General features: G+C 46.8%; 1 protein-coding gene and 1 pseudogene across 2 annotated transcripts in view; both read right to left on the minus strand.

Annotated features, from left to right (window-relative positions):
- The window catches only part of LOC308394299 (uncharacterized protein), a 1,060,216-nt gene that overhangs the window by 613,292 nt on the left and 421,539 nt on the right, over window positions 1-25,385 (minus strand). The window contains exon 18 of the mRNA XM_080878552.1: window positions 8,992-9,165. Within this exon, the coding sequence (XP_080734678.1) occupies window positions 8,992-9,165 (174 nt within the window). The remainder of the gene's footprint in view (window positions 1-8,991; window positions 9,166-25,385) is intronic.
- Window positions 14,502-25,385, minus strand: part of LOC308394318 (protein NLRC3-like) — a 40,900-nt pseudogene continuing 30,016 nt past the window's right edge. The window contains exons 9-12 of the transcript XR_013974774.1: window positions 24,505-24,684; window positions 20,320-20,499; window positions 18,807-18,980; window positions 14,502-14,707 (exon numbers count right to left, since the gene is read on the minus strand). The product of XR_013974774.1 is annotated as a protein NLRC3-like (transcript). The remainder of the gene's footprint in view (window positions 14,708-18,806; window positions 18,981-20,319; window positions 20,500-24,504; window positions 24,685-25,385) is intronic.

Below are 25,385 nucleotides of genomic sequence, written 5' to 3' on the forward strand. Positions count from 1 at the left end.
AAATATTATTTCTGGGCAGCTCAGATGAGACCCCTGACTGTATGGGTGCGGGATTTGTCTGAAACTCAGTGGCTAAACATTGAGAAGACAATGTGCGAAAGATCATTGGAATCCCTGCTTTGTTCTAACATTTCAATTAAAAATGTGCATATGGGGGAACGGACGAGGGTCACACTAAAGATTTGGCGTAGAATCAAACAATCATTTGGTCTTCCAAAAGAAATTTCAATGTTATCAAGCCTCTCCTCCCTGCAGGGTTTTTCTCCTATTGTGGAAGACTCTGGCTTCAGAGCATGGTCACATAGCGGGCTTCATCAACTTTGTCATGTTGTGAGGAATGGGCACCTGAGCTCATTTGAACAGTTGAGGTCAGTTTCGGCTTCCTTCTTCTGACTTTTTTAGATTTCTGCAGCTAAGAAGCTTTTTGACAAAACATAAAGAATGGAGGCAAGTTTTGGAGCCCTCACCCATTGAGGAAATATTTCTAAAAATATTTCAAAGTAATTCCTCCCCAAAATTAATCAGTCATTTTTATAACGCATTTATGAGTTTCAATACAAATGCAACTTTGGATATTAAGGCAAGGTGGGAAGCTGAGACTGGCACTCAAATCTCAGAGGACACCTGGGAAGAGGTGTTCGGTGAAGCCCATCTGGTGACTAATTCTGGGCTGTGGAGAGAATTTAAATGGAAGGTGGTCATGAGATATTTTAGAACCCCAGAGATAATTGCCAAAATGAAGCCTACAAATCCTGACACCTGCTGGCGAAATTGTGGTACTTCTTTAGGAACCCACTCACATATATTCTGGTCATGCCCAAAAATCTGCTCACTTTGGAATGACATATTTAAAGTCCTCAGTACAGTTTTCCAACAACCATTAACAAAAGACCAACAGTTAGCCATTTTAGGAGTCTTACCAAAGGGTTTTGCGGGAAAAACAATAAAACGTATCTCTTAAGAATCTTGCTTACAGCAGCACTAAAGTGTATCACTATTAAATTGCTGAATCTTGACCCACCTTCATATAATATGTGGATTGATAAAGCAAGAGAAATTTACCAGATGGAGGAAATAACATCTGCTCTGCGGATTCAGAGAGAATAGTTTACTGAGCGTTGGCGACCCATACATGCTTTACTGTTTCAATAATTTAGCATAGGTCTGTTTCGTTTTGTCCATTTACGGCTAAGTTTGTCACAAGTTATTTAATATTACATAAAGTTTTTGTTTTGTTTTCTTTTTGTTATGTTGTTGTCTGTTTGTTTGCTTGCTTGGGTTTTGTTTTGTGCTTCCTAATTGCAGTTCTTATTTTAATCTACATTTCTGCATTGCAGTTCCTGTAACTGTCCTACTTGTGAACATCGACAAGTACAAGTTGCAATGTTGTAAATTATAATAAAAATTGAGTATAAAAAAAAAAGAACATTAAAGTCGTACATTTCTCATAAAAACAGGACAAAGACTTGAAAAAGTCGTGTTTTTCCTTCCAGGAACCACATGGCTTCACTTTTAAAGGTGAAGTGTGACAGAAATGGACATATTTGAAGTCCAACACCTTTTTCCAGTCACATTATTAAAGCAGACAAACTACAAGCTCATTTTCATTGCAACAAGTCATCTTCTGACCTGGACTAACAACACTGGTCTCTATGTGCAGCTGGCTGTGAGACCAGTGCTCAGGGAGCGTCTACAAAGTGCAACACTGAAAGAACATCACACACTCATTTGCTTCCAGCACTTTCACACAAACATCTACTGTCATTATTGTCACCAAACTCTGTGGATCCTTTATTGCAAATTCAAATGGGATCAAATGGTCAGACAAAAGAGGGTTATGAGGAAATATGATGAAATGTTGTGTATTAGCAGCAACTTATTGAATCATTTTCCTCAGAAACCAAACAAAATGATTGACAAACATCTTTTTACAAACTCAGTGTTGGACTTGGATCAGCAGGATAAGCTGATGTTTAAAGGCATTTGAGTCTCGCTGTATGAGAGTCGGTTAGTTATGTCTATAACTTCTGTTCCCTGAAGGAGAGGAACGAGGTACAACACATAAGTATGGGATATCACGCCCTCGCGTGTCCTGGCTGAAGAAACCTTTATTCACGCCTTTACGGCAGATGACGTGTGATGACACGCGCAAGGCCCCGCCCGCACATATAGCCGCTGCCATCACCGTCATCCCTCAGTTCGATAGCCGCTCTTCACCGAGCCAACTGCTCAGTGGGGCCACCCTGTGTTGTACCTCGTTCCTCTCCTTCAGGGAACAGAAGTTATAGACATAACTAACCGTTCCCTTTCAGTCGATTCACTCGGTACAACACATAAGTATGGGACCTATATACACGCCCCGCAGAGCAGCCACCGAACCGGAACGGGACCACCACATCCTTAGTGAGTGGTAGACCCAGCAGAAAGGACAGCATGAGCCACCGAAGGGGCTGTAACGTCCAACCGATAAAACCGCACAAAAGTGTGCGGCGACGCCCAATTAGCCGCTGCACAAATATCAGCCACAGGCACCCCTCTAAAAAGAGCCCATGAGGTCGCCATCCCCCTGGTGGAATGAGCTCCCACCCCGTGGGGCAACGCAAAACCTCCGGTGCTGTATGCCAGCGAGATAGCTTCTACAATCCAGTGGGACAGCCTCTGTCCGGACAGAGCTCTACCTCTATTCGGATTAGCGAAGCAGACAAACAACTGGTCACACAAACGCACATCCCGAGTGCGCTCAATGTAGGTGCGTAGCGCACGCACCGGACAAAGAGAATGCACCCTCCTCTGCTCCTCAGATTCAAAAGGAGGGGAGCAAAAGCTCAGCAACTCAAACTCCATTGAACTATAAGATGCAGGCATGACCTTGGGAAGATAGGCGGCATTCGGACGCAATACGACCTTGCGGCCATCAGGAGAAAACTGCGTGCAGGCAGGATGCACAGACAGCGCATGAAGGTCCCCCACTCGCTTCGCCGAGGCCAAAGCGAGAAGTAATGCGGTCTCATACGAAAGAAGTTTCATATCTACCGACTCAACGGGTTCAAACGGAGGGCCACAAAGGGCCTCCAGCACCAAAGACAAGTCCCAAGCCAGGACACTGGACTTAAGCACGGGCCTCAGCCGGCGAACCCCTTTCAGAAAACGCACGGCGAGGGGATGCGCACCTGGTGTCACCCTGTCAAAACCGATATGACAAGCAGATATAGCCGCTAAATAAACCTTGATCGTCGAAAACGAAAGGCCTTTATCCAACAGCTCCTGCAGGAATGTCAAAACATCCACAATAGAGCACTGAAATGGGAGAGTGTGGCGGTCCTGGCACCATCGCTCGAAGGCTCGCCATTTGTAAGCGTACAAGCCTCTAGTAGACGAGGCCCTGGCGCTCTGAATCGTCGCTACCACACTAGGTGGCAGACCCTTAGCAACCAAGTTTAACCTCTCAGCAGGTAAGCATGAAGGTGCCACAGATCCGGGCGCGGATGAAACACTTCCCCCCCGCCTGAGAGAGGAGATCCCTGCGGAGAGGAAGCTGCCAAGGACTTGCTGCAAGCAGGCTGATTATTTCTGCATACCACGACTTCGCGGGCCACCAAGGGGCCACCAGGATCAGAGAGAGGGAATGCCGACGCACCCTCTCCAGAATTGGAGATATCATTTCCACTGGGGGAAATGCATACAGGAGCACGTCTGGCCATTGGTGCGCTAGCGCGTCCAAGCCCAAGGGTGCATCGTGGTCGATTATGGAGAAGTACAGGGGGCAGTGAGCATTCACCCTGGAAGCAAAAAGATCTATTTGCGCCTCGCCAAATAGATCCCAAATCTGAGCCACTATTGAAGGGTGTAACCTCCATTCTCTCACCAGAGGACCCCCCCTGGAGAGAAGGTCCGGCCCCAGGTTCAGGTGGCCCGGGACATGGGTGGCTCTTAGAGTCAGAAAATGAACACTGCACCATAACAGCAGAGAGCGAGACAGCTGCAACAGGGGAAGAGAGCGTGTTCCTCCCTGCCTGTTTATATAAGACACCACTGTTGAATTGTCCGTCCTGACTAAGACATGCTGGCCCTGCAGGACTGGACGGAAACGCTTTAGAGCTAAGAACACTGCTAACAGCTCTAAGTGGTTGATGTGCAGCTGGCGCTGAGCCGCGGACCAGATCCCTCTCACTGACGCACCCTCGCACAGCGCTCCCCACCCACTTAGGGAAGCATCTGTGGACACCACCTTGCGAAACAACACCCTCCCAATCCGAGAGCCCTGGTGCAGTAGCCCGGGCTCCCTCCAAGGACGGAGAGCTAGCATGCAAGACGCAGTTACCGGCAGCCTCCTCCGGAGGTGACGCGAAGCACACAAACGGTGAGAGAGAGTCCAGCGTTGAAACGCTCTCATTTTCAACAGCCCAAGCGGCACTACGGCGATCATAGATGCCATCATGCCCAACAAGCGCAATATCGTCTGGAAACGCAGTCTGCGTCCCAGCTGAAATTGAGCGAGGCAGCGATGAAACGCGGCCACTCTGTGCTCTGACAACCGTGCGCGGCTGGAAAGAGAGCATATTTCCAGACCGAGAAAAGCGATCTGTTGACCTGGGATTAGCGAGCTCTTCTGAAAGTTCACAGAGAACCCCAGTGTCTGAATGTGTGACAGAACCCGCGACAGCTGCGTCTCCGCCTGTTCTCTGGAGCAAGCCACGAGAGCCCAGTCGTCCAGGTAGGCCAAGATGCGGATGCCCCTCTTCCTGAGGGGCGCTAGCGCTGCCTCGGCACATTTCGTAAAGGTGCGGGGAGCGAGCGACAGCCCGAACGGCAGCACTAGGTATTCGTAGGCTACGCCCTCGAATGCAAACCTCAGAAACTGCCTGTGTTTCGGGTGTATAGCGACATGAAAATAAGCATCTGTTAGATCGATTGTCGCAAACCAATCTCCCGGGCCGACTGCACTCAGGAGCTGTCTGAGTGTTAGCATCTTGAACCTGTACGTTCGCAGGTACGTGTTCAAGACTCGCAGGTCGAGGATGGGACGAAGCCCTCCCCCTTTCTTCGGAATGACAAAATAACGGCTGTACCAACCTTTGTCCGTCTCCGAAGCGGGGACCACCCGTATTGCTCTCTTCTGTAATAGCGCCTGTATTTCCTCTCTGAGTACCAAGGCTGCCTCGGGGTTGACAATCGTGTTCACGACTCTTTGGAAACGAGGCGGCTTGACCCGGAACTGCAACCGGTAACCCATGGCAACGGTTTGCAGCACCCACGGAGAGGGGGCGCAAGCGCGCCACTGAGGGAAGTGAGCAGCCAGCCGGCTGGCCTGCAGCACTGACGGCGGGGCGCCGTCGCCCCCCAGTGTGTCTGCAGGGGACTGCATCCCCTGCCTGACCTGGCTCATTTCGCCTGCAGGTTGAGCATTTGAGATTGTTTGAGAGTAAACAACACTCTTTATTGATTGCAACATGGGAACATGTACATTTATACATTTTGTTGGGTGCACCTTTTCCGGGGCATAACAATGAAAAACAGCGGGAACACTCGATGTGGTCGCTTGAACATTCAACACATCTGAACCGTGTGCAGGGGTTATGTGCTTGGGAGACCGCGATAGGGAAGTGCAGCGCCTTCTGGGGCTGACAACCTGAACAGAACTTAAGCGGCACCTCTTGTGCGGCAACAGAGGGGTAAGAGCAGCGTCTCCCTGCTGCCGGATCCCTTCCCCACTCGCAATCACAGCTAGGAGGGCTGAGGCTTCTTCCTCCTGGGCGTCGGGTCCCGTCGGGGGCCCGGGGGAGGGCCTTTGCCCCAGGCCGACTGGCGTGGAGCTCGGGCCGGAGTACGTGCTCTCGCCGGCGGCCCTCCCACTCCAGCAGTGGGCGCCGGTCTCTTGCCAGCTGTCAGAGGAGCGGCGGGCCTGTGAGAGCTAGCAGTGGGCTTGGGCTGGGGCTGGCGTCTGGGGATGATGTCGCGCAGAGCTTCCGTCTGCTTCTTCCTCAGATCGAATCTAGCCTGAATGGCTTCAAGTGAATGTCCGAATAACCCAGCCGCAGACACTGGTGCGTCCAGATACACAGCTCTGTCTCTATCAGGGACGTCGGAGAGGGTCAGCCACAGGTGCCTCTGCGCCACCACTGTCGAAGCCATCCCTCTGCCCAGGGAGAGCGCTGCACAGCGAGACGCACGGAGGATGTAATCCGTGGTGACTCTAACCTCGTTAAGAAGAGGCGACAGCGGGCTGTCCTCCGGAACCAGCGATCCAAGCTCCGCCAGGCACATTGCTTGGTACGTCTGGAGCATGGTGACGGAGCTCATGGCTCGAGCGGTGCCGGCCTGAGCCCGATAAATCTTCTCCAGCTGCGAGGCCGAGAATCTGCAGTGCTTGGACGGCAGAGTTGCGGGGCCACCGACACCATGGTTATGGGACGGGGCCAGATAAGCAGCCAGAGGCGGCTCCATAGGGGGTGGGTTAGCTAAACCAGCTCCCTCGGCGCCGTCCAATTCCATGTACTGTCCATAGCCGGGCACAGTGACGCGGGTAGACAGAGGTTTGTCCCATGACGCTGTTAGCTCGCAGAGAAAGTCTGGGAACATGGGGAGGCAGTTTTTGGCCGTTGCGGGCTCCGGTGGAAGGAAAAAACCCGCAAACCGCGACGGCTTCCGAGCTGGTGGAGGAGAGGGCCAGTCCACCTGCAGCTTCTCAGCGGCACGGCGAAACAGGGAGAAAAGAGAGGTGTCATCGTGGCCGACCGGCGCAGCAGCGGCGGCATATTGGGTCGACAATGAGCTCTCCTGCTCATCCTCCGACAAACCATGGATGTCCAGGCCGATGTCCAGCACGTCATCGTCTTCCTGGGGAGCGCTGGCGGGCTTCAACCCAGGCTGAAGCCCGTCAGCGCTCCTGCATGGTTCCGGTCCGTCATCGGCTAACCCGTCAACGTATTCCATGTGGTCAGCCCAACTAATCGCGGGGACATCGACCTGAAAATTTTAGTCTTCGGACTCGGACGAAGCCGGGGCTCCAGACTCGGAAAGAAGAGGGTCATGCCGTGCGACAGCCGAGCGTCCCAGCACTCTTTCCACAAACGTCACCCGTCTTTCCAGGGTCGAGCGTCGGAGCTGGCGACAAAACGCACAAGCTTCGGGCTCCGTCAACGCTCTCCTAGCGTGGACGATCCCCAGGCAGACAGGGCAGGCATCGTGCTGGTCGCTGTCGTGCAAAGAGAAACCACATCCCTGAGGACAGGGGCGAACAGAAGATTTCTGCTTTGCTCGCTTCGGTTTGGAGTCCATTCCCAAAACGCAAAGCGAAACGCTGCACAAGAAAACCTTGAAAATAGCGCTCCGCGGGCAGCCTACGCACCAGCTGGGCGGTGGAGGCTAACACCAACAGGGGCAGTTAAGCTAGGTTCAAGTTGGCAGACAACGGAGCTAACTAGCAGTAGCTAGCTAGCCCAACTCAGCAGAGGTGTTCTCAGCGAGGTGAAGAGCGTAAGAACTGAGGGATGACGGTGATGGCAGCGGCTATATGTGCGGGCGGGGCCTTGCGCGTGTCATCACACGTCATCTGCCGTAAAGGCGTGAATAAAGGTTTCTTCAGCCAGGACACGCGAGGGCGTGATATCCCATACTTATGTGTTGTACCGAGTGAATCGACTGAAAGGGAACCAGTTCTTACTCAATATTTATGGATGATGTTCTTTCAGTGTTGCACTTTGTCGACGCTCCCTGAGCCTCACAGCCAGCTGCACATGGACCAGCTGACATTACCCAGCATTAGAGGCGGCTGTAAAAAATTCATGTTCCCATTTAAATGGTTTTAATTTGAATAAAACGATGTTGATTCATTCAATCCTGAATCGATGTTTAATATAAATGTATTTTGCCAGAATCTCAGGTTAAAGCTCACAAACTATTTCAACAAGCAGCAAACAGATAAAACAGTAAATGAGAGCAGCTAAACACACAAAGATGGAAACACAGAGCGTGGATCGTTCACTCGACGGCACGTACACGGACACGCCGTCGGGGCTGAAAGTGGACAGCTCACAGATCCTGAAGCTGCAGGTTTCATCTGTCTCCAACCAAAACTGAGTGAAGCAACAGCAAAAGAAGATCCAAACTCTGCTTCACGTTTGATAAATATGCTCATGAATTCTCTCTGACTTTGGCTGTTCCTGCCTGCACAGCTCTCTCTCTCTCAGTGTACTCCAAGAACAGCTTCAAACATCTGTTTCTGCATCATTCACTGTTTATTAGCCACCAGTCTGCTGTTGTGTTCAGTGCTGTCGGCCTCTGACAGTAAAGCCTCATTTCTGCTGTTCCATGGAAACTTTTTAAAATGATGACAGATTACAAACTCTCAGCTGTGTCTGTAATCAAACCTCTGTAACTTTGCTTCACTTCAGCAGCATCAGCTCATGTTCACATGTTGCTTCATGGTTTGCTTCAGTTTTTGATCGACTGCAGAATATTTTGAAGGTTATCTGCTATAAAAAGCCAGAAGAGGAAAATCTGCTTCATGTGTTTCTGTTTGATCCTCAGTGACTTTGACACAAAGGCCTCTGCTGTGATGATCACACCTCTGATCAAGTCTCACAGTGTCACAACTGATAAATGATCAGAGTTAGAATATTTCTGACTGTCTGCTGTGTGCCGTGACCTTTGACCTGCTAAAGACAGTCAGCTGTGGATTATTCATTGTTGTGTCTGATACTTAGAACTGTGAGGAAGAAGCTACACAGTTAATCAGGGTCCCCTCTCTCTGAATCAGGAAAGGTGGGCAGGCCGCGTGTGGGCCGCGGGCCATACGTTGAGTATCACTGTTTGAAATGTGAACATTGTTCTGCTGCAGTCAATGGACTAAACCAGAGAAGAAGAAAACAGACTTTACCATGAAGATCCTCAGTGTGGATCAGTATAATATCAGCCTGATGTCTGCAGTTTAGTGTCAGCACAACTTTCACATCATATTCATCTCAGCACAACTAAAACATGCTGACTGACCTCAGAGTTTCAAGTTTACATCCTGGACTCTCCAGGAAACCACACAGATGCTTCACTCCTGGATCCTGCAGGTTGTTTCCCCACAGGTCCAGCTGTCTCAGATGGGAGGGGTTGGACTTCAGTGCTGCTGCCAGATAATCACAGCTGATCTCTGACAAACCACAGCTCCTCAATCTGTATAAAGAATGAAAGATGTAAGTTTATTAGACAAAGTGCTTGAAATCATTCAGTGTTTCATCATCTGTTCAGAGCTGAAGAAGGTTCAGAATGTAGAAGTTTAGAAAATGGAAACTCCAAACAGCTGAAGCCAACAGGAAGCAGCTTCAAACAAACACAACAAGAGAAAAAACTCTGAATGTTTCACATTAAAGTCGTACATTTCTCATAAAAACAGGACAAAGACTTGAAAAAGTCGTGTTTTTCCTTCCAGGAACCACATGGCTTCACTTTTAAAGGTGAAGTGTGACAGAAATGGACATATTTGAAGTCCAACACCTTTTTCCAGTCACATTATTAAAGCAGACAAACTACAAGCTCATTTTCATTCCAACAAGTCATCTTCTGACCTGGACTAACAACACTGGTCTCTATGTGCAGCTGGCTGTGAGACCAGTGCTCAGGGAGCGTCTACAAAGTGCAACACTGAAAGAACATCACACACTCATTTGCTTCCAGCACTTTCACACAAACATCTACTGTCATTATTGTCACCAAACTCTGTGGATCCTTTATTGCAAATTCAAATGGGATCAAATGGTCAGACAAAAGAGGGTTATGAGGAAATATGATGAAATGTTGTGTATTAGCAGCAACTTATTGAATCTTTTTCCTCAGAAACCAAACAAAATGATTGACAAACATGTTTTTACAAACTCAGTGTTGGACTTGGATCAGCAGGATAAGCTGATGTTTAAAGGCATTTGAGTCTCGCTGTATGAGAGTCCAGTTCTTACTCAATATTTATGGATGATGTTCTTTCAGTGTTGCACTTTGTTTGGCACAAAATGAAATTATTTGGCCTCTCAGATGCTTTTAGAGATTCCCAAATGACTGATGATGACATCTCTGGGGTCTGATTGATAGAAAAAAAATCTCTTTGAGACCTTTTGTAACTGACAAACTCTTCATCTGCTAACAACACTGAGTTGAATCTCCATGGCTGATAGTTGGAGCAGGCATCAGGAATACACATTGAAAAAACAAGAGGAGAAATCACCAGTGTCTTATAATCACATTCTGTAACTAAAGGGAGACGTTTTTCTATACAAATATATGTTTTATGGACATTAGAAAAAAAGAGTATTGACGTGAAGCAGGATTATGAAATCTCCATACATCAGCCAGCCCATAATTATCAAGAAAGCTCTGAATGACGCATGCTGACTTTGGACTAAGTGTACTTTTGTGTGAACTGTGGTCCATAGCAGATAATGAGCAGTTTAGGTCTCCCTCAAAGATGATATTGTGTGATGACATATTGGGGAGCCGCGCAAAGACATTAGTGAAAAATCTGTGATCGTCCCAATTAGAGGCGTAGATATTTGCTAAGATCAAAGGAAAACCATAAACTATATTTTCTGCACTTAAAATCCTGTAATTTTCTCATAAATCGACAGTGCGGCTTATGGATGAATTCTGGTTGTGCTTACTGACCTCGAACCGATTTTATGTGCTACACGGCGCTCAGAAACCTTTCAAAAGATGTTTTGGTACGACTTTGCTCAGCTACGAGGCCGCACCGCTTGATGGATTGTTGGAGCATTACAGCTACGAGGAGCCTCGCGGAGTGATACGTACTCTGCTTCAACGTAATATTACTGTATTGAGTGTGTATAAGGACCATAAATGGCACCTGTAAGAGACACGGTTACAAAGAGGGTTTCAAACTCCAGGCTGTCAGTCACGCAGTAGAACCTGGGAACAGAGCAGCTGCTTGTTATTATGCTCAGCGTCTGTTTACATTTTGACTGCACGATTGTGAGCTTTTTGTTATGCACAAAAACAACAGTTTTCTTTTATTTATGGAGCATTATTATTTAATAAATGCTGATCATTTATTTCTGAGTAATTGTTTCATGTACATCTACGCTGTATGTTAATAAATGTGCCTGTGTGAGATTTGGGACACAGCTTTGACTAAGAACTCTCTTTTTGTTCGAACTTTCTGGCTTTAAAAATATCGAGATATATATCGTATATCGCCATCCAGCTAAAGAATATCGAGATATGAACTTTGGGTCATATCGCCCAGTCGTAATATTGCAATAGGTTGTCCGTTAAACTCAAGCGGGGCTTGGGCCCTGGCACGGCGTAGCCACACAATCCTGGTAGTAGTGACGCTCGGCTATGACGGCGTGCGGGTTACCAGCTGGCTTTCTCAGGATAGGGCTCCTGTGTGAGCGGTCGACAATAACGTCTTTATCCATACCCAGCACTTCACGTAGTAGCACGGATACGGCCGTGGAGGAGCTCGAGTCCAGGCCCTCTGGGATCCCTATGATGTGGATGTTAGCTCTCCGCTTCCTGCCTTCATCACATTTATCCTTCAGGTCAGACAGCTCCTCCTTCATACTCTCTACTGTAGACTGCAGGGTGGTCACCTCATCGCTCCACATTGACAGCCCATCCTCAGCTTCTTTCACTGTAACCTTTACTCCATCAACTTCGCCGCACGTCGCCGCCATGCTGTTAGCGATCTCATTTCTCAGTCCTTGCACGTCAGCCCTTATATTGTCAAAATCTTCTTTCAATGCATTTCTGACTTCTTCTTTTAACAGCGTACTAATGTCCTCTTTAATGGATTGAAGAAGCTCCAGTTTTAGAGCAGTAGGATCCACATCACGCGCGTCTGTTGAGTCTGCTCTTCAGCGGCCGTAGAGCTGGACGCTGCCCTTTGGCCATCATCGATACTCTCGCCCGAGATCGCACCGGGGCTAAAATATTCACCTGCTCAGCTGTTTTTGATCAGTTTGAGCCTGTGTGGTTTGATCAGGTGGAGGAACGATGTGATGCTATAAAGACATCATCTTGTCCAAATGATGTTGTTCCAACACGTGTTTAAAAAGATTTTAAAGGTTGTTGGTTCCGACATCTTAGCGATTTTTAACAGCAGTCTTAGTTCAGGTGTTGTACAGCCTGTTTTAAACATGCTGTTGTACAGCCTGTACTAAAAACCTGATCTGGATCCTCTGTCCGCTCAAACTTCAGGCCTATTTCAAAGCTTCCCTTCCTGTCGAAGATTTTGTAAAAGATTATATTTGTTCAGCTGCAATCTGTTGTAAAGGTTTCAGTCTGGTTTTAAAGCTCTTCACAGCACTGAAACTGCACTTTGAAAAGTTCTTAATGATCTTTTATCAGCCACTGATCAGGAGACTCAGCTGTGCTTTTGGATCTGACCGGTGCCTTGACCACAGCATTTTGATCTCACCATTGGAGCATGGCGGCATCAAGGGCGCTCTATTAGACTGGTTCAGCTCTTTTATTAAATCGCATCCAGATTCAACGACCTCCACCACACCTCTCACCCCCCTTTCCTCCTCCCTGAAACTCAGAATACACACTCAGGATGTGAGCCAACAGAAGCCCAGGAAAGCCCCCGGACCAGATGGCGTCTCACCCTCCTGCCTCAAAACCTGTGCTGAACAGCTTGCTCCCATCTTTACTCGCATCTTCAACAGATCCCTGGAGCTGTGTGAAGTTCCCTCCTGCTTCAAACGCTCCACCATCATCCCTGTTCCCAAGAAACCCACCATCACAGGACTGAATGACTACAGACCTGTCGCCTTGACGTCTGTGGTCATGAAATCCTTCGAACGACTGGTGTTAGCCCATCTGAAAGACATTACAGGCCACCAGCTGGACCCTCTGCAGTTTGCCTACCGGGCAAACAGGTCGGTGGATGATGCAGTGAACATGGGGCTGCATTACATCCTGTAACACCTTGACCGCCCGGGAACTTATGCCAGGGTCCTGTTTGTGGACTTTAGTTCGGCTTTTAACACCATTGTGCCTGAACTTCTCTCCTCCAAACTCTCCCAGCTCATCGTGTCACCAGCTACCTGTCAGTGGATCACCAGCTTCCTGACAGACAGAAAGCAACAAGTGAGGCTGGGGGAGATCACCTCTGAAACCCGGTCCCTCAGTATTGGTGCCCCTCAAGGATGTGTCCTCTCACCACTACGGTTCTCCCTCTACACTAATGACTGCACCTCCAAGAACTCGGCTGTCAAACTCCTAAAGTTTGCAGATGACACCACTGTCATTGGCCTCATTCAAGATGGTGATGAGTCTGCATACCGGCAGGAAGTTGAGCGGCTGGTACTCTGGTGCAGTCAGCGCAATCTGGAGCTGAACACTCTTAAGACTGTAGAGATGACAGTGGACTTCAGGAGACATCCCTCAACTCTGCTCCCCCTCACCATATCAGACAGCCCTGTGTCAACTGTGAAGACCTTCAAGTTCCTGGGTACAACCATCTCCCAGGACCTGAAGTGGGAGACCAACATCAACGCCATCCTCAAAAAGACCCAGCAGACGATGTACTTCCTGAGACAACTGGGGAAGTACAGTCTTCCACAGGAGCTGCTGATCCAGTTCTACACTGCGGTCATTGAGTCTGTCCTGTGCTCCTCCATCACAGTCTGGTATGGAGCAGCCACTAAACAGGACAGGAGCAGACTGCAGCGGACTGTACGGGCAGCAGAAAGGATCATCGGCACGTCCCTGCCCTCCATCCAGGATCTGTACCTCTCAAGAACCAGGAAACGGGCAGGGAAAATCATCACAGACCCCTCACACCCTGCACACAGACTTTTTGATCTGCTGCCCTCTGGCAGACGGTACAGAAGCCTGCAGACCAGGACCACCCGACACAGGAACAGTTTCTTTCCCCTCGCCATCTCCCTTCTTAACCGTTGACCTGTCACACTGCTCCCACTGCCAGACTGCAGCTGCACCTTATGTACATTTTGTAGTATTCATTCCACCTCATTCATTTCTGTATTTTATGTATATACGTTTAGATTCGTTATTTACAGTTGGTTTACACAGCTTTGTGTATGTATGTGTAATGTGTATATATAGACATGTGTGTGTGTGTGTGTGTGTGTGTGTGTGTGTGTGTGTGTGTGTGTGTGTGTGTGTGTGTGTGTGTGTGTGTGTGTGATTTACATTGCTGTGCTTGAGAGCCACCATCTACCGGAACCAAATTCCCTGTATGTGTCTGCACATATACTTGGCCAATAAACACGATTCTGATTCTGATTATTACATTTGGGGCTTATATTTGACGGCAATGTGACCTTTGAAAAACATCTGAGCTCAGTTGTACAGCGGTCTTTCTTCAAACTGAGGCTTTTATCTAAGGTGAGATCATTTATATCTTTTAAAAACCTTGAACGGGCGATCCACGTTTTCATGACGTCCCAGCTGGATTATTGTAACTCCTTATATGTTGGAGTTAGTGGGACCTGCCTGGCAAGACTGCAGCTGGTCCAGAAAGCTGCAGCTCGTCTTCTGACACAAGCTCAAAGACATTTATCGTCCCAACAACCACATATACGCTGGTCCCTCGCTGTAACACAGTTCACCTTTGGCGGCCTCGCTGTTTCGCTGATCTTTTTTGTGCAATTTTGCATGTTTTTGTTTTTTACAGCGCATTGTGTTCTGCGTCCTGATTGGCTGTAGACCATTGTCAGCCAATCTCGTGCCGTGTCTCCTGTACAGTACAGAATGTGTTCAAATTTACAGCAGTGTGACTCTGCAGTGCTGCACTGTATGTTTGCACGTTTTGTCCCAACAAACAACAATGATGACGAGACGTTTTGCACCTGTGGTAGCAGCCAAAGGCAGAGGAAGATGCTGACCATCATAGTTTCAACAAGGAGGCAAAAAGGTTGTAACTGTCCACAACAAGAACATCGTAAGGATGGAGTCAGCTTTGGCTTTGTGGCTCAGTGACCGCAGGAAAAAGAACATCGTGCTGGACACCAACATTATCTGCAGAAAAACTCAAAAGCTTTATGAAACTTTACCTGACAGCGAGGAGCCCAGGCCATGGACGAGTGCTCCTCACACAGAACCAAGCTCATTTAATGCCAGCAAAGGCTGATTTGACACATTTCAGAAACACTTTGCTTTCACTCTTTAATAATGAACTTATTTTTCTATGAAGGTTTGAACTTTGTTTAAACAAGAGAGAAAAGTGTGAAAATGTTCATGCCTGTCTGAGAAAAGTGTAGAAAGTGTGCAGTGAGGGTTTAACTGCCTTAAAACTTCTATAATACTTGTAAAACATAAAGCTGCTACTTCATTCTGAGACTTATTTTTAGAACGTAACTCGATAAACCAGCGACCGCAGTACTGTATTGTGTTTATTTTGAAAACTCTCAACAGGATCTTCAGATTTATTTTGAAAGGTTTATCTGGAAAACACAAACACATAAGCAGGAAACAAAGAGCGTGATATGAAACGATAGACGTTTTCATATGGTCATCATATATACATCGTTCTATCGAACAGCCCCAGCTCCTGCTGTCAGTCTCTGTAAATCTGCTCTTAAAACACATTTGTATTCACTGGCTTTTAATACAGCATGAGAGTTATTTGATATTTGATGTGTGATATTAATATTAGGAGTTATTTTAATCGTTATTTTGGATTCTTGTACAGCACTGTGGTCAACGCTGCTGCTGTAATTAATGTGCTATAAACACATAAACAATCTGCAGTTAAACATCCAAAACTAAAGATGTGATCACTGCCTTTAGAAAATGTGCTGATGCACAAGATATCAGCTCCATTAAGGTGGAATGTGGCCGTGTTAGAAACATGTTGGAAGAAGTTTGAAGCTGAAACTGTGAAGCTGAGAGTGAAAGAGCTCCAGCGTCTGTCACAGGAAACTTTCTTATTTCCACACTGATGAAAGCATCAAGCTTTGATTTCCTGCTGCTTTTATTGAGTCACACTGTGAAACTGAGCCACAGCTGAACCAGCATCCCTGTACAGCAGACACTTACAGCGCTTGGCTGCTTCCATTGGACCCTCTGCACAGAGCTTCAGTTTCCTCTTCTGGTCCCAAAGTGCAGAACAACAAGGTTTCAAACAGCTTCGTTCCAGCAGCATCAGCCACAGACATGCAGAGAGAATCCTTTGGTTGTGTTGTGCGTTTGCATATCTGCTGTGTTGCTTTGTGAGGATGGATCATCTCCTGCAGTTCCAGATAAACAAGCTGCACCTGAACCTGGTAGCTTCACTTAGAAGACACTTGTGACGGGAACGTGTGAGAAGTTTTGTGCAGACAAGTTTGGATTTAGAGTGTGGGACGAGCTCTCCACAGTCTTTGTGGAGATCCACATTCTGCATACTGCCTGTGAGAAGCTGCAGACATTTGTCCTCCAAATCCACTGAGCAGCTGCTCGTGGTGGTATTAGCTTCATGTGTGCGTGTTAGCATGAAGCCTCGGTCACACTCTGCTGTGGACACGGTCACGGACAGCTGGACGCCTGATGGACGAGTCGTCCTTCCTGTGAAACTTCTTTGAGCATGAGAAGAGCATAAGAAGCTCAGTGGACACTGTTCAGGGTTTTAACTCTCGCTTTCACTTCAGCTTCACCAACAACAGCACAAGCAGAGCAGCCCACTGCCTGCATGGCTGGGACAGCGCCCCCTGGTGACTGTAAACCACTACAACATGTAGACGGCCGTCTGCAGGCTGGATGTAGCACCACCGCAGAGACGTGCTGCAGCTCTGTTTAGTTACCCAGCTGACAGCAGAGGCTGTAGTTTACTGTTACCAACATGGAAAACTGAAGCTTCACCAGCTGGAGCTACAGAGCTGGAGAACAAAGGAGACTGAGAGGCCAGAATGATGTGGGAGGAAACATCAAGAGCCTGTTTGAAAGGAGACACATGTGGATGCTGTGCCAGTCTGTGGTCTGTCAGAAGTCAGCTGAGTCACACTGCAAGAAGCTGCAGAATCTCAGAGGAGGAGATTTGGAAGTGTTTGTGGGACAAACTGGACTCAAAGAAAGAAGATGTTTGTGAAGTCTTTGGTGGAGGTGAGCAGTGTGAAGCAGAACACATGCAGATGAATCAGGAGGTCAGCATCAGTGTCTCCTTGTGGTGGACGGTAAAAGAATCAGAGCCAACGCTCCCGTCCACCCTCGGCATGAAGCAGTGCTGTTTCTGAAACAGGAGGACAAGTCCAGAGAAGACAGAGGAAGCAAAGATGAGGGTGGGACAGGACAGCAGGACTTCCTTCACACCTGCAGCTCCATCACACTGCTGTAGCTCCTCTTCATCACACATGTACCTGCAGCCTGTCTTCGAGTCCAGGAGTCACCTCCACACAGTGTAGAAGCCTCCTGTGCAGACCATGGAGTCCAGCCTCTGTCAGGGAAGTCGGCACTAAAGCCTGAAAGACTTCAATCTGTCTCTGCTCCACCCGAGAAAGACCAGCACCGTACTTGTTGTGCATTCAAGGAGGGAACATCAGCGCTGCATCGTGGGAACAACACCGCAGGAACAAAGACACAGCACGGCCGATGAAGGACGAGGACAAAGGAAAGGTGAGTGAGAAGACCCCGGTGGTGTGGACGGACCTGCAGGGGCTCCAAGACTGAGGAGCAGAGACGTCCATGTACCAGCTGAGGATGCTGCAGTGATCCAGGAAGCTCGGTCCAATCTGAGGCCGTGTGAACTACGTGGACCACAGTTTCTTCACAGACTTCAGCCACGTGAACATCTGGAGATCCAACAGTGTACGAGCTGTGAGCCATCAGCTGTTTCTCTCATCAGCTGCTGTAATGAGAGCTGCTGGAATCATCTCGAGCAGCAGGAAATCACTGATGTTGTTTCTAAACAAAGATATGGGACTGAGCTCCGCTGAGCTCCTTCTACTTTCATCCAGATAGAAACTGCTACAGTCTGCTGATTATTGCTTTGCCTCCATCACACGAGCTCTTTATCCTGTTCTTCACTCTCATTGGTTCTTTGTCTGCTTGTTTTTACAACAGTAGTCTTCTGATTGGCCAAAGGAGACAATCAGCTGTGACTAAATGTAGCTCCTACAGCAGTGATGGGAATAACTACTGAAGCTAATCCAGTATCAAAGCTCAGGAATCAGCAGCTCCCACCTCGTTTTCTTTCAACAACTATTTTTAGCTGCTGTGTTTTTGTGTTTCTGCAGACCTCAGACATCCTGCTGCTCTGGACAACTTTTTCATTCTTTTGTATCATTATTTTGCTTTTCTTTTATTATTATGTTATATGTATTAATATGTGAAACACTTATTCTTTGTGTTTTTGCTTTGCTCCTGTCAAACTGCTTTAATAAAATCTGCTGCAGTCTAAACTGTGGACGTTCCCTTTTTAACCCTTTGTGAAACAATAAAGGTTTAAATCTGAGTATTCATCTATGTTAGTGTTTAATGGGTCTAATAGGTTGCTTTGGCCTTTCCCAGTAATATCTTCCCTTGCAGTCTGTGGTCCAGGCTTCTAAAACCATCCCAGGTTAACAAGAACTACAATCTAGAGGAGAGCTGCCATAACAGGTGTGACTGATGAGATCTGACCTGCAACGTTACTCAGGTTTGTTTGTATCAGGACAAGCAGGGAAGCCGCCTGGACGTCAAAGTAGTTAGAGCTGGGCGAGTGTCCTCACCCACATCGGCTTCACAACTCTGCATCACCTACTGAGTAAGACTCAGAGCATCAGAGATTAGAAGGTCTACAAAGAGCTGAACCAGACTTCCTGTATAAAGGTTTTAGTTCCACAGATCGACAGTGTCAGCACAACTAAAACGTGGAGACTGACCTCAGAGTTTCAATTTGATGTTGTGGATTCTCCAGAAGAACACACAGCTGCTTCACTCCTGAATCCTGAAGCTTGTGGTAGCTCAGGTCCACCTCTCTGGGATACAAAGGGTTGAGCTTCAGCACTGCTTCCAGATAATCACAGCTGATCTCTGACAAATCACAGCGCTCCAATCTGTATAGAGAATGAAAGATGTAAGTTTATTAGACAAAGTGCTTGAAATCATTCAGTGTTTCATCATCTGTTCAGAGCTGAAGAAGGTTCAGAATGTAGAAGTTTAGAAAATGGAAACTCCAAACAGCTGAAGCCAACAGGAAGCAGCTTCAAACAAACACAACAAGAGAAAAAACTCTGAATGTTTCACATTAAAGTCGTACATTTCTAACAAGAGTGTTTTAAAGACAGCGTCACTGATGATCATCTTCTGCCCAGTAAAACTTTGGTTTTCCTCATGTGAGTGTTAATGATGCACAAAGACTGTGAGTGCAAAGAGGGAGCGAGGAGGATGACAGAGAGATGGTACAGGAGCATCAAGAACCCGGCGAGGAAATGAGCAGAAGGACTTTGGAGCCTGTTGGATTGAAGCTTTCACAGAGACGTGTTTGACTGGACACCACCAGGACAGACTTTTAATCCCAGGATTTGGATGAGCTTTCTGTCTTTATGGTCACAAATGATGCTGTAACTCTGTGAATGTCCTGGAACTGTCAGCAGTGTGGTTACGTCCTTTTGACCTGAGTTTCCACAGCTCTTATAACAGCAGTGTACATTCAGACTGAGACACGCTTCAGTCTGTATGGACCTGTTTCTGTAGCTGCCACCATCATTCTACATGTTTGTACATCAGCTTATCAAATCCTGTCTGCTGTCTTCATTTATTACTCTTCACCTGCTTCACTGTCACTGTGTGGGCGGAGCAGCCTGAGCCCCGCCCACACAGTGACAGCTCCTCTCTAGAGCTTAACTTCTGCTTCATCTCCGCCTCTTTTCTTCATCCTCCACCTCTCTTTTCTCTTCTTCAGTGTTCTGCAGCCACAGAGTCTCACAGCCGTTACCACACCCATACCTGAGCAGCTAGCATTACCCAGCATGCCGTGCAGCAGTGTCAGTTTGTAAATGTGCAAGAATTCCTGCTCCAAACTGTTTCACAGAGTGCTGAGTGCCGTGACCTTTGACCTGCTAAAGACAGTCAGCTGTGGATTATTCATTGTTGTGTCTGATACTTAGAACTGTGAGGAAGAAGCTACACAGGTAATCAGGGTCCCCTCTCTCTGAATTAGGAAAGGTGGGCAGGCCGCGTGTGGGCCGCGGGCCATACGTTGAGCATCACTGTTTGAAATGTGAACATTGTTCTGCTGCAGTCAATGGACTAAACCAGAGAAGAAGAAAACAGACTTTACCATGAAGATCCTCAGTGTGGATCAGTATAATATCAGCCTGATGTCTGCAGTTTAGTGTCAGCACAACTTTCACATCATATTCATCTCAGCACAACTAAAACATGCTGACTGACCTCAGAGTTTCAAATCGACATCGTGGACTCTCCAGGAAACCACACAGATGCTTCACTCCTGAACCCTTCAGGTTGCTGTAGGTTCCACTCAGGTCCACCTCTGTGGGATACGAGGGGTTGGACTTCAGTGCTGCTGCCAGATAATCAAGGCCAATATCTGACAAACCACAGCTCTTCAATCTGTATAAAGAATGAAAGATGTAAGTTTATTAGACAAAGTGCTTGAAATCATTCAGTGTTTCATCATCTGTTCAGAGCTGAAGAAGGTTCAGAATGTAGAAGTTTAGAAAATGGAAACTCCAAACAGCTGAAGCCAACAGGAAGCAGCTTAAAAACAAACACAACAAGAGGAAAAAACTCTGAATGTTTCACATTAAAGTCGTACATTTCTCATAAAAACAGGACAAAGACTTGAAAAAGTCGTGTTTTTCCTTCCAGGAACCACATGGCTTCACTTTTAAAGGTGAAGTGTGACAGAAATGGACATATTTGAAGTCCAACACCTTTTTCCAGTCACATTATTAAAGCAGACAAACTACAAGCTCATTTTCATTCCAACAAGTCATCTTCTGACCTGGACTAACAACACTGGTCTCTATGTGCAGCTGGCTGTGAGACCAGTGCTCAGGGAGCGTCTACAAAGTGCAACACTGAAAGAACATCACACACTCATTTGCTTCCAGCACTTTCACACAATCATCTACTGTCATTATTCATGTTTGCAGTTCATGCTGTAACTCTGTGAATGTCCTGGAACTGTCAGCAGTGTGGTTACGTCCTTTTGACCTGAGTTTCCACAGCTCTTATAACAGCAGTGTACATTCACCTGCAGGCACACGCTGCCTCTGCTTCAGCTCTGTTTATGAAGCACAAACTGCAGGAACCAAACTCAGACTGGCTCATTTCAATCATGTCTGCTTACAAAGACACTTTGAAACTCTTATCAGTATGTTTCCTGTCCTACTAGGACGGATCAAACTCTGGACCTTTGTTGTGGATCAGTGAAGGATGCTTAGAAATCCCTCCTGCTGCCTGAGCTTGAACATCATCAGCACTTTAACACTGAGCAGAGGGACGTGGAAAAGGCCTTCTGTCTTTATCTGACTCAACTGTTTCCTTATGTGGGCTGAAGAAAACACCGTTGTAGACTGTATTTATATGAAACATGTATATTTAATGCATTTAATGTATTTGAACCATATTTAATGCATATTACAGGATGTAACAGCTGCATATGTGTCAACAATAATGGCTTTGATTTTGCCCCCTATGAACATTTCTGTAGCTCCGCCCCTGCAGCAAACGTGTGTGAGAGCAGCCACGGCCCGCTCCTCCATGGTTTCATTCACACTCATCTCATACTGAACACACACACTTTGTAGGAATCATCAGTACTTTGACTGTTTCTCAGGTTAGCTTCAGGTTAGCCATTTAGCATTTCTCCAGTCTGAGTCACAGAGCGTCACATGACGTGACAGAAGCTGATTGGTCAGCTGCAGTGATGGTGGTGGAGCAGCATTAATGATGATGCTGTAAAACAACAGGAACACGGGGATATCAGACTGTTAGTGGGTTTAGTCATTCCTGCTGCACTTTGTCCTTCTTATTGAAGTGACCTGCTGAGAGCTCACACTGTTCTCTGTAGAAATGATGTCAGTCTGACTCGTCACATGTTTGGAGGCGTGTTTGATGTTTGCTCTTCTGGAAACTCTCAGTATCAAATATGGAAGATGCAAAGGAGACACGCTTCAGTCTGTATGGACCCGTTTCTACATGTTTGTACATCAGCTTATCAAATCCTGTCTGCTGTCTTCATTTATTGCTCTTCACCTGCTTCACTGTCACTGTGTGGGCGGAGCTGCCTGAGCCCCGCTGTTAGGTTTTGTATTGTTGATTGTCATTTATGCTTAGAAATATTTAACCATATATTCTTAGAGGTGTATAATCAATTGTGTACTGATAGGATGTGTGATCTTTAGCAGGCTGCAAAGGCTTGGTGTGTATTCCACACTGGAATGCACGCCTACATCCTGGGAGCATGGGAAGAGGTCGTACCTTGTTTTATTGTTTTATGGCAGGATAAACGTGGCTGTATCTGTTTTATGCTAAGTGCCTTTTGTTTAGATGAACTGTTGGACTTCCAGACCAGCAGGTTTAGGGAAGTCATTTATGGGGTCACACTCTGACCCCCCCCCCCACACACACAGTATTCTTTGTTCACATGTATACCTATGTAGACGTCATATGTTAATGACCCTATGCATATTCATGTAACCACAATAAAAGGAGTGCTATGGGGAACGACACTTGGCTCCAGGCAGGTCTCCCTCATGCATAACTTTCTGCTTCTTAATTCAGATCAAACTGAGGTTATTGTACTCGGCCCTGAAAAGCTTAGAAATATGGTATCTAAGCAGATTCTTACTCTGGATGGCATTACCTTGGCCTCCAGTAACGCTGTGAGGAACCTTGGAGTCATTTTTGACCAGGACATGTCCTTCAACGCACATATTAAACAAATATGTAAGACTGCTTTCTCCCATTTGTGCAACATCTCTAAAGTTAGAAATATCCTGTCTCAGAGTGACGCTGAAAAACTAGTTCATGCATTTATTACTTCCAGGCTGGACGACTGTAATTCATTATTATCAGGATGTCCAAAAAACTCCCTGAAAACCTTCAGCTAATCCAAAATGCTGCAGCAAGAGTCCTGACAGGGACTAGAAAGAGAGAGCAGATTTCTCCTGTTTTGGCTTCCCTTCATTGGCTTCCTGTTAAATCCAGAATTGAATTCAAAATCCTGCTCCTCACATACAAGGTCTTAAATAATCAGGCCCCATCTTATCTTAATGACCTTGTAGTACCATATCACCCTATTAGAGCACTTCGCTCTCGCTCTGCAGGCCTACTTGTTGTTCCTAGAGTATTTAAAAGTAGAATGGGAGGCAGAGCCTTCAGTTTTCAGGCCCCTCTTCTGTGGAACCAGCTTCCAGTTTGGATTCGGGAGACAGACACTATCTCTACTTTTAAGATTAGGCTTCAAACTTTCCTTTTTGCTAAAGCATATAGTTAGGGCTGGACCAGGTGATCCTGAATCCTCCCTTAGTTATGCTGCAATAGACGTAGGCTGCCGGGGGACTCCCATGATGCATTGAGTTTTTCCTTTCCAGTCACCTTTCTCACTCACTATGTATTAACAGACCTCTCTGCATTGAATCATATCTGTTATTAACCTCTGTCTCTCTTCCACAGCATGTCTTCATCCTGTCTTCCTTCTCTCACCCCAACCAGCAGATGGCCCCGCCCCTCCCTGAGCCTGGTTCTGCCGGAGGTTTCTTCCTGTAAAAAGGGAGTTTTTCCTTCCCACTGTCGCCAAAGTGCTTGCTCATAGGGGGGTCATATGATTGTTGGGTTTTTCTCTGTATCTATGAAGCGCCTTGAGACGACTTTTGTTGTGATTTGGCGCTATATAAATAAAATTGAATTGAATTGAATTGAATGAGTAACAAGAAGAACTTTGCCTACTTCGTGTCTTGCTTGCTGTGTAATTATATTGTCTTCAACGTTCCAGCGAATAGGTTCAAGCTACAAACCTATCACCCACCCACACAGACACATCTCCTCTCTAGAGCTAAACTTCTGCTTCATCTCCGCCTCTTTTCTTCATCCTCCACTTCTCTTTTCTCTTCTTCAGTGTTCTGCAGCCACAGAGCCTCACAGCCGTTAGCACGCCCATACCTGAGCAGCTAGCATTACCCAGCATGCCGTGCAGCAGTGTCAGTTTGTAAATGTGCAAGAATTCCTGCTCCAAACTGTTTCACAGAGTGCTGTGTGCTGTGACCTTTGACCTGCTAAAGACAGTCAGCTGTGGATTATTCATTGTTGTGTCTGATACTTAGAACTGTGAGGAAGAAGCTACACAGTTAATCAGGGTCCCCTCTCTCTGAATCAGGAAAGGTGGGCAGGCCGCGTGTGGGCCGCGGGCCATACGTTGAGCATCACTGTTTGAAATGTGAACATTGTTCTGCTGCAGTCAATGGACTAAACCAGAGAAGAAGAAAACAGACTTTACCATGAAGATCCTCAGTGTGGATCAGTATAATATCAGCCTGATGTCTGCAGTTTAGTGTCAGCACAACTTTCACATCATATTCATCTCAGCACAACTAAAACATGCTGACTGACCTCAGAGTTTCAAATCGACATCGTGGATTCTCCAGGAAACCACACAGATGCTTCACTCCTGAATCCTTCAGGTTGCTGTAGGTTCCACTCAGGTCCACCTCTGTGGGATACGAGGGGTTGGACTTCAGTGCTGCTGCCAGATAATCAAGGCCAATATCTGACAAATCACAGCTCTTCAATCTGTATAGAGAATGAAAGATGTAAGTTTATTAGACAAAGTGCTTGAAATCATTCAGTGTTTCATCATCTGTTCAGAGCTGAAGAAGGTTCAGAATGTAGAAGTTTAGAAAATGGAAACTCCAAACAGCTGAAGCCAACAGGAAGCAGCTTCAAACAAACACAACAAGAGAAAAAACTCTGAATGTTTCACATTAAAGTCGTACATTTCTAACAAGAGGGTTTTAAAGACAGCGTCACTGATGATCATCTTCTGCCCAGTAAAACTTTGGTTTTCCACATGTGAGTGTTAATGATGCACAAAGACTGTGAGTGCAAAGAGGGAGCGAGGAGGATGACAGAGAGATGGTACAGGAGCATCAAGAACCCGGCGAGGAAATGAGCAGAAGGACTTTGGAGCCTGTTGGATTGAAGCTTTCACAGAGACGTGTTTGACTGGACACCACCAGGACAGACTTTTAATCCCAGCATTTGGATGAGCTTTCTGTCTTTATGTTCACAAATGATGCTGTAACTCTGTGACTGTCCTGGAACTGTCAGCAGTGTGGTTACGTCCTTTTGACCTGAGTTTCCACAGCTCTTATAACAGCAGTGTACATTCACCTGCAGGCACACGCTGCCTCTGCTTCAGCTCTGTTTATGAAGCACAAACTGCAGGAACCAAACTCAGACTGGCTCATTTCAATCATGTCTGCTTACAAAGA

This window comes from Rhamphochromis sp. 'chilingali', assembly GCF_963969265.1.
Source record: "Rhamphochromis sp. 'chilingali' genome assembly, chromosome: 3".
NCBI lineage: Eukaryota > Metazoa > Chordata > Actinopteri > Cichliformes > Cichlidae > Rhamphochromis > Rhamphochromis sp. 'chilingali'.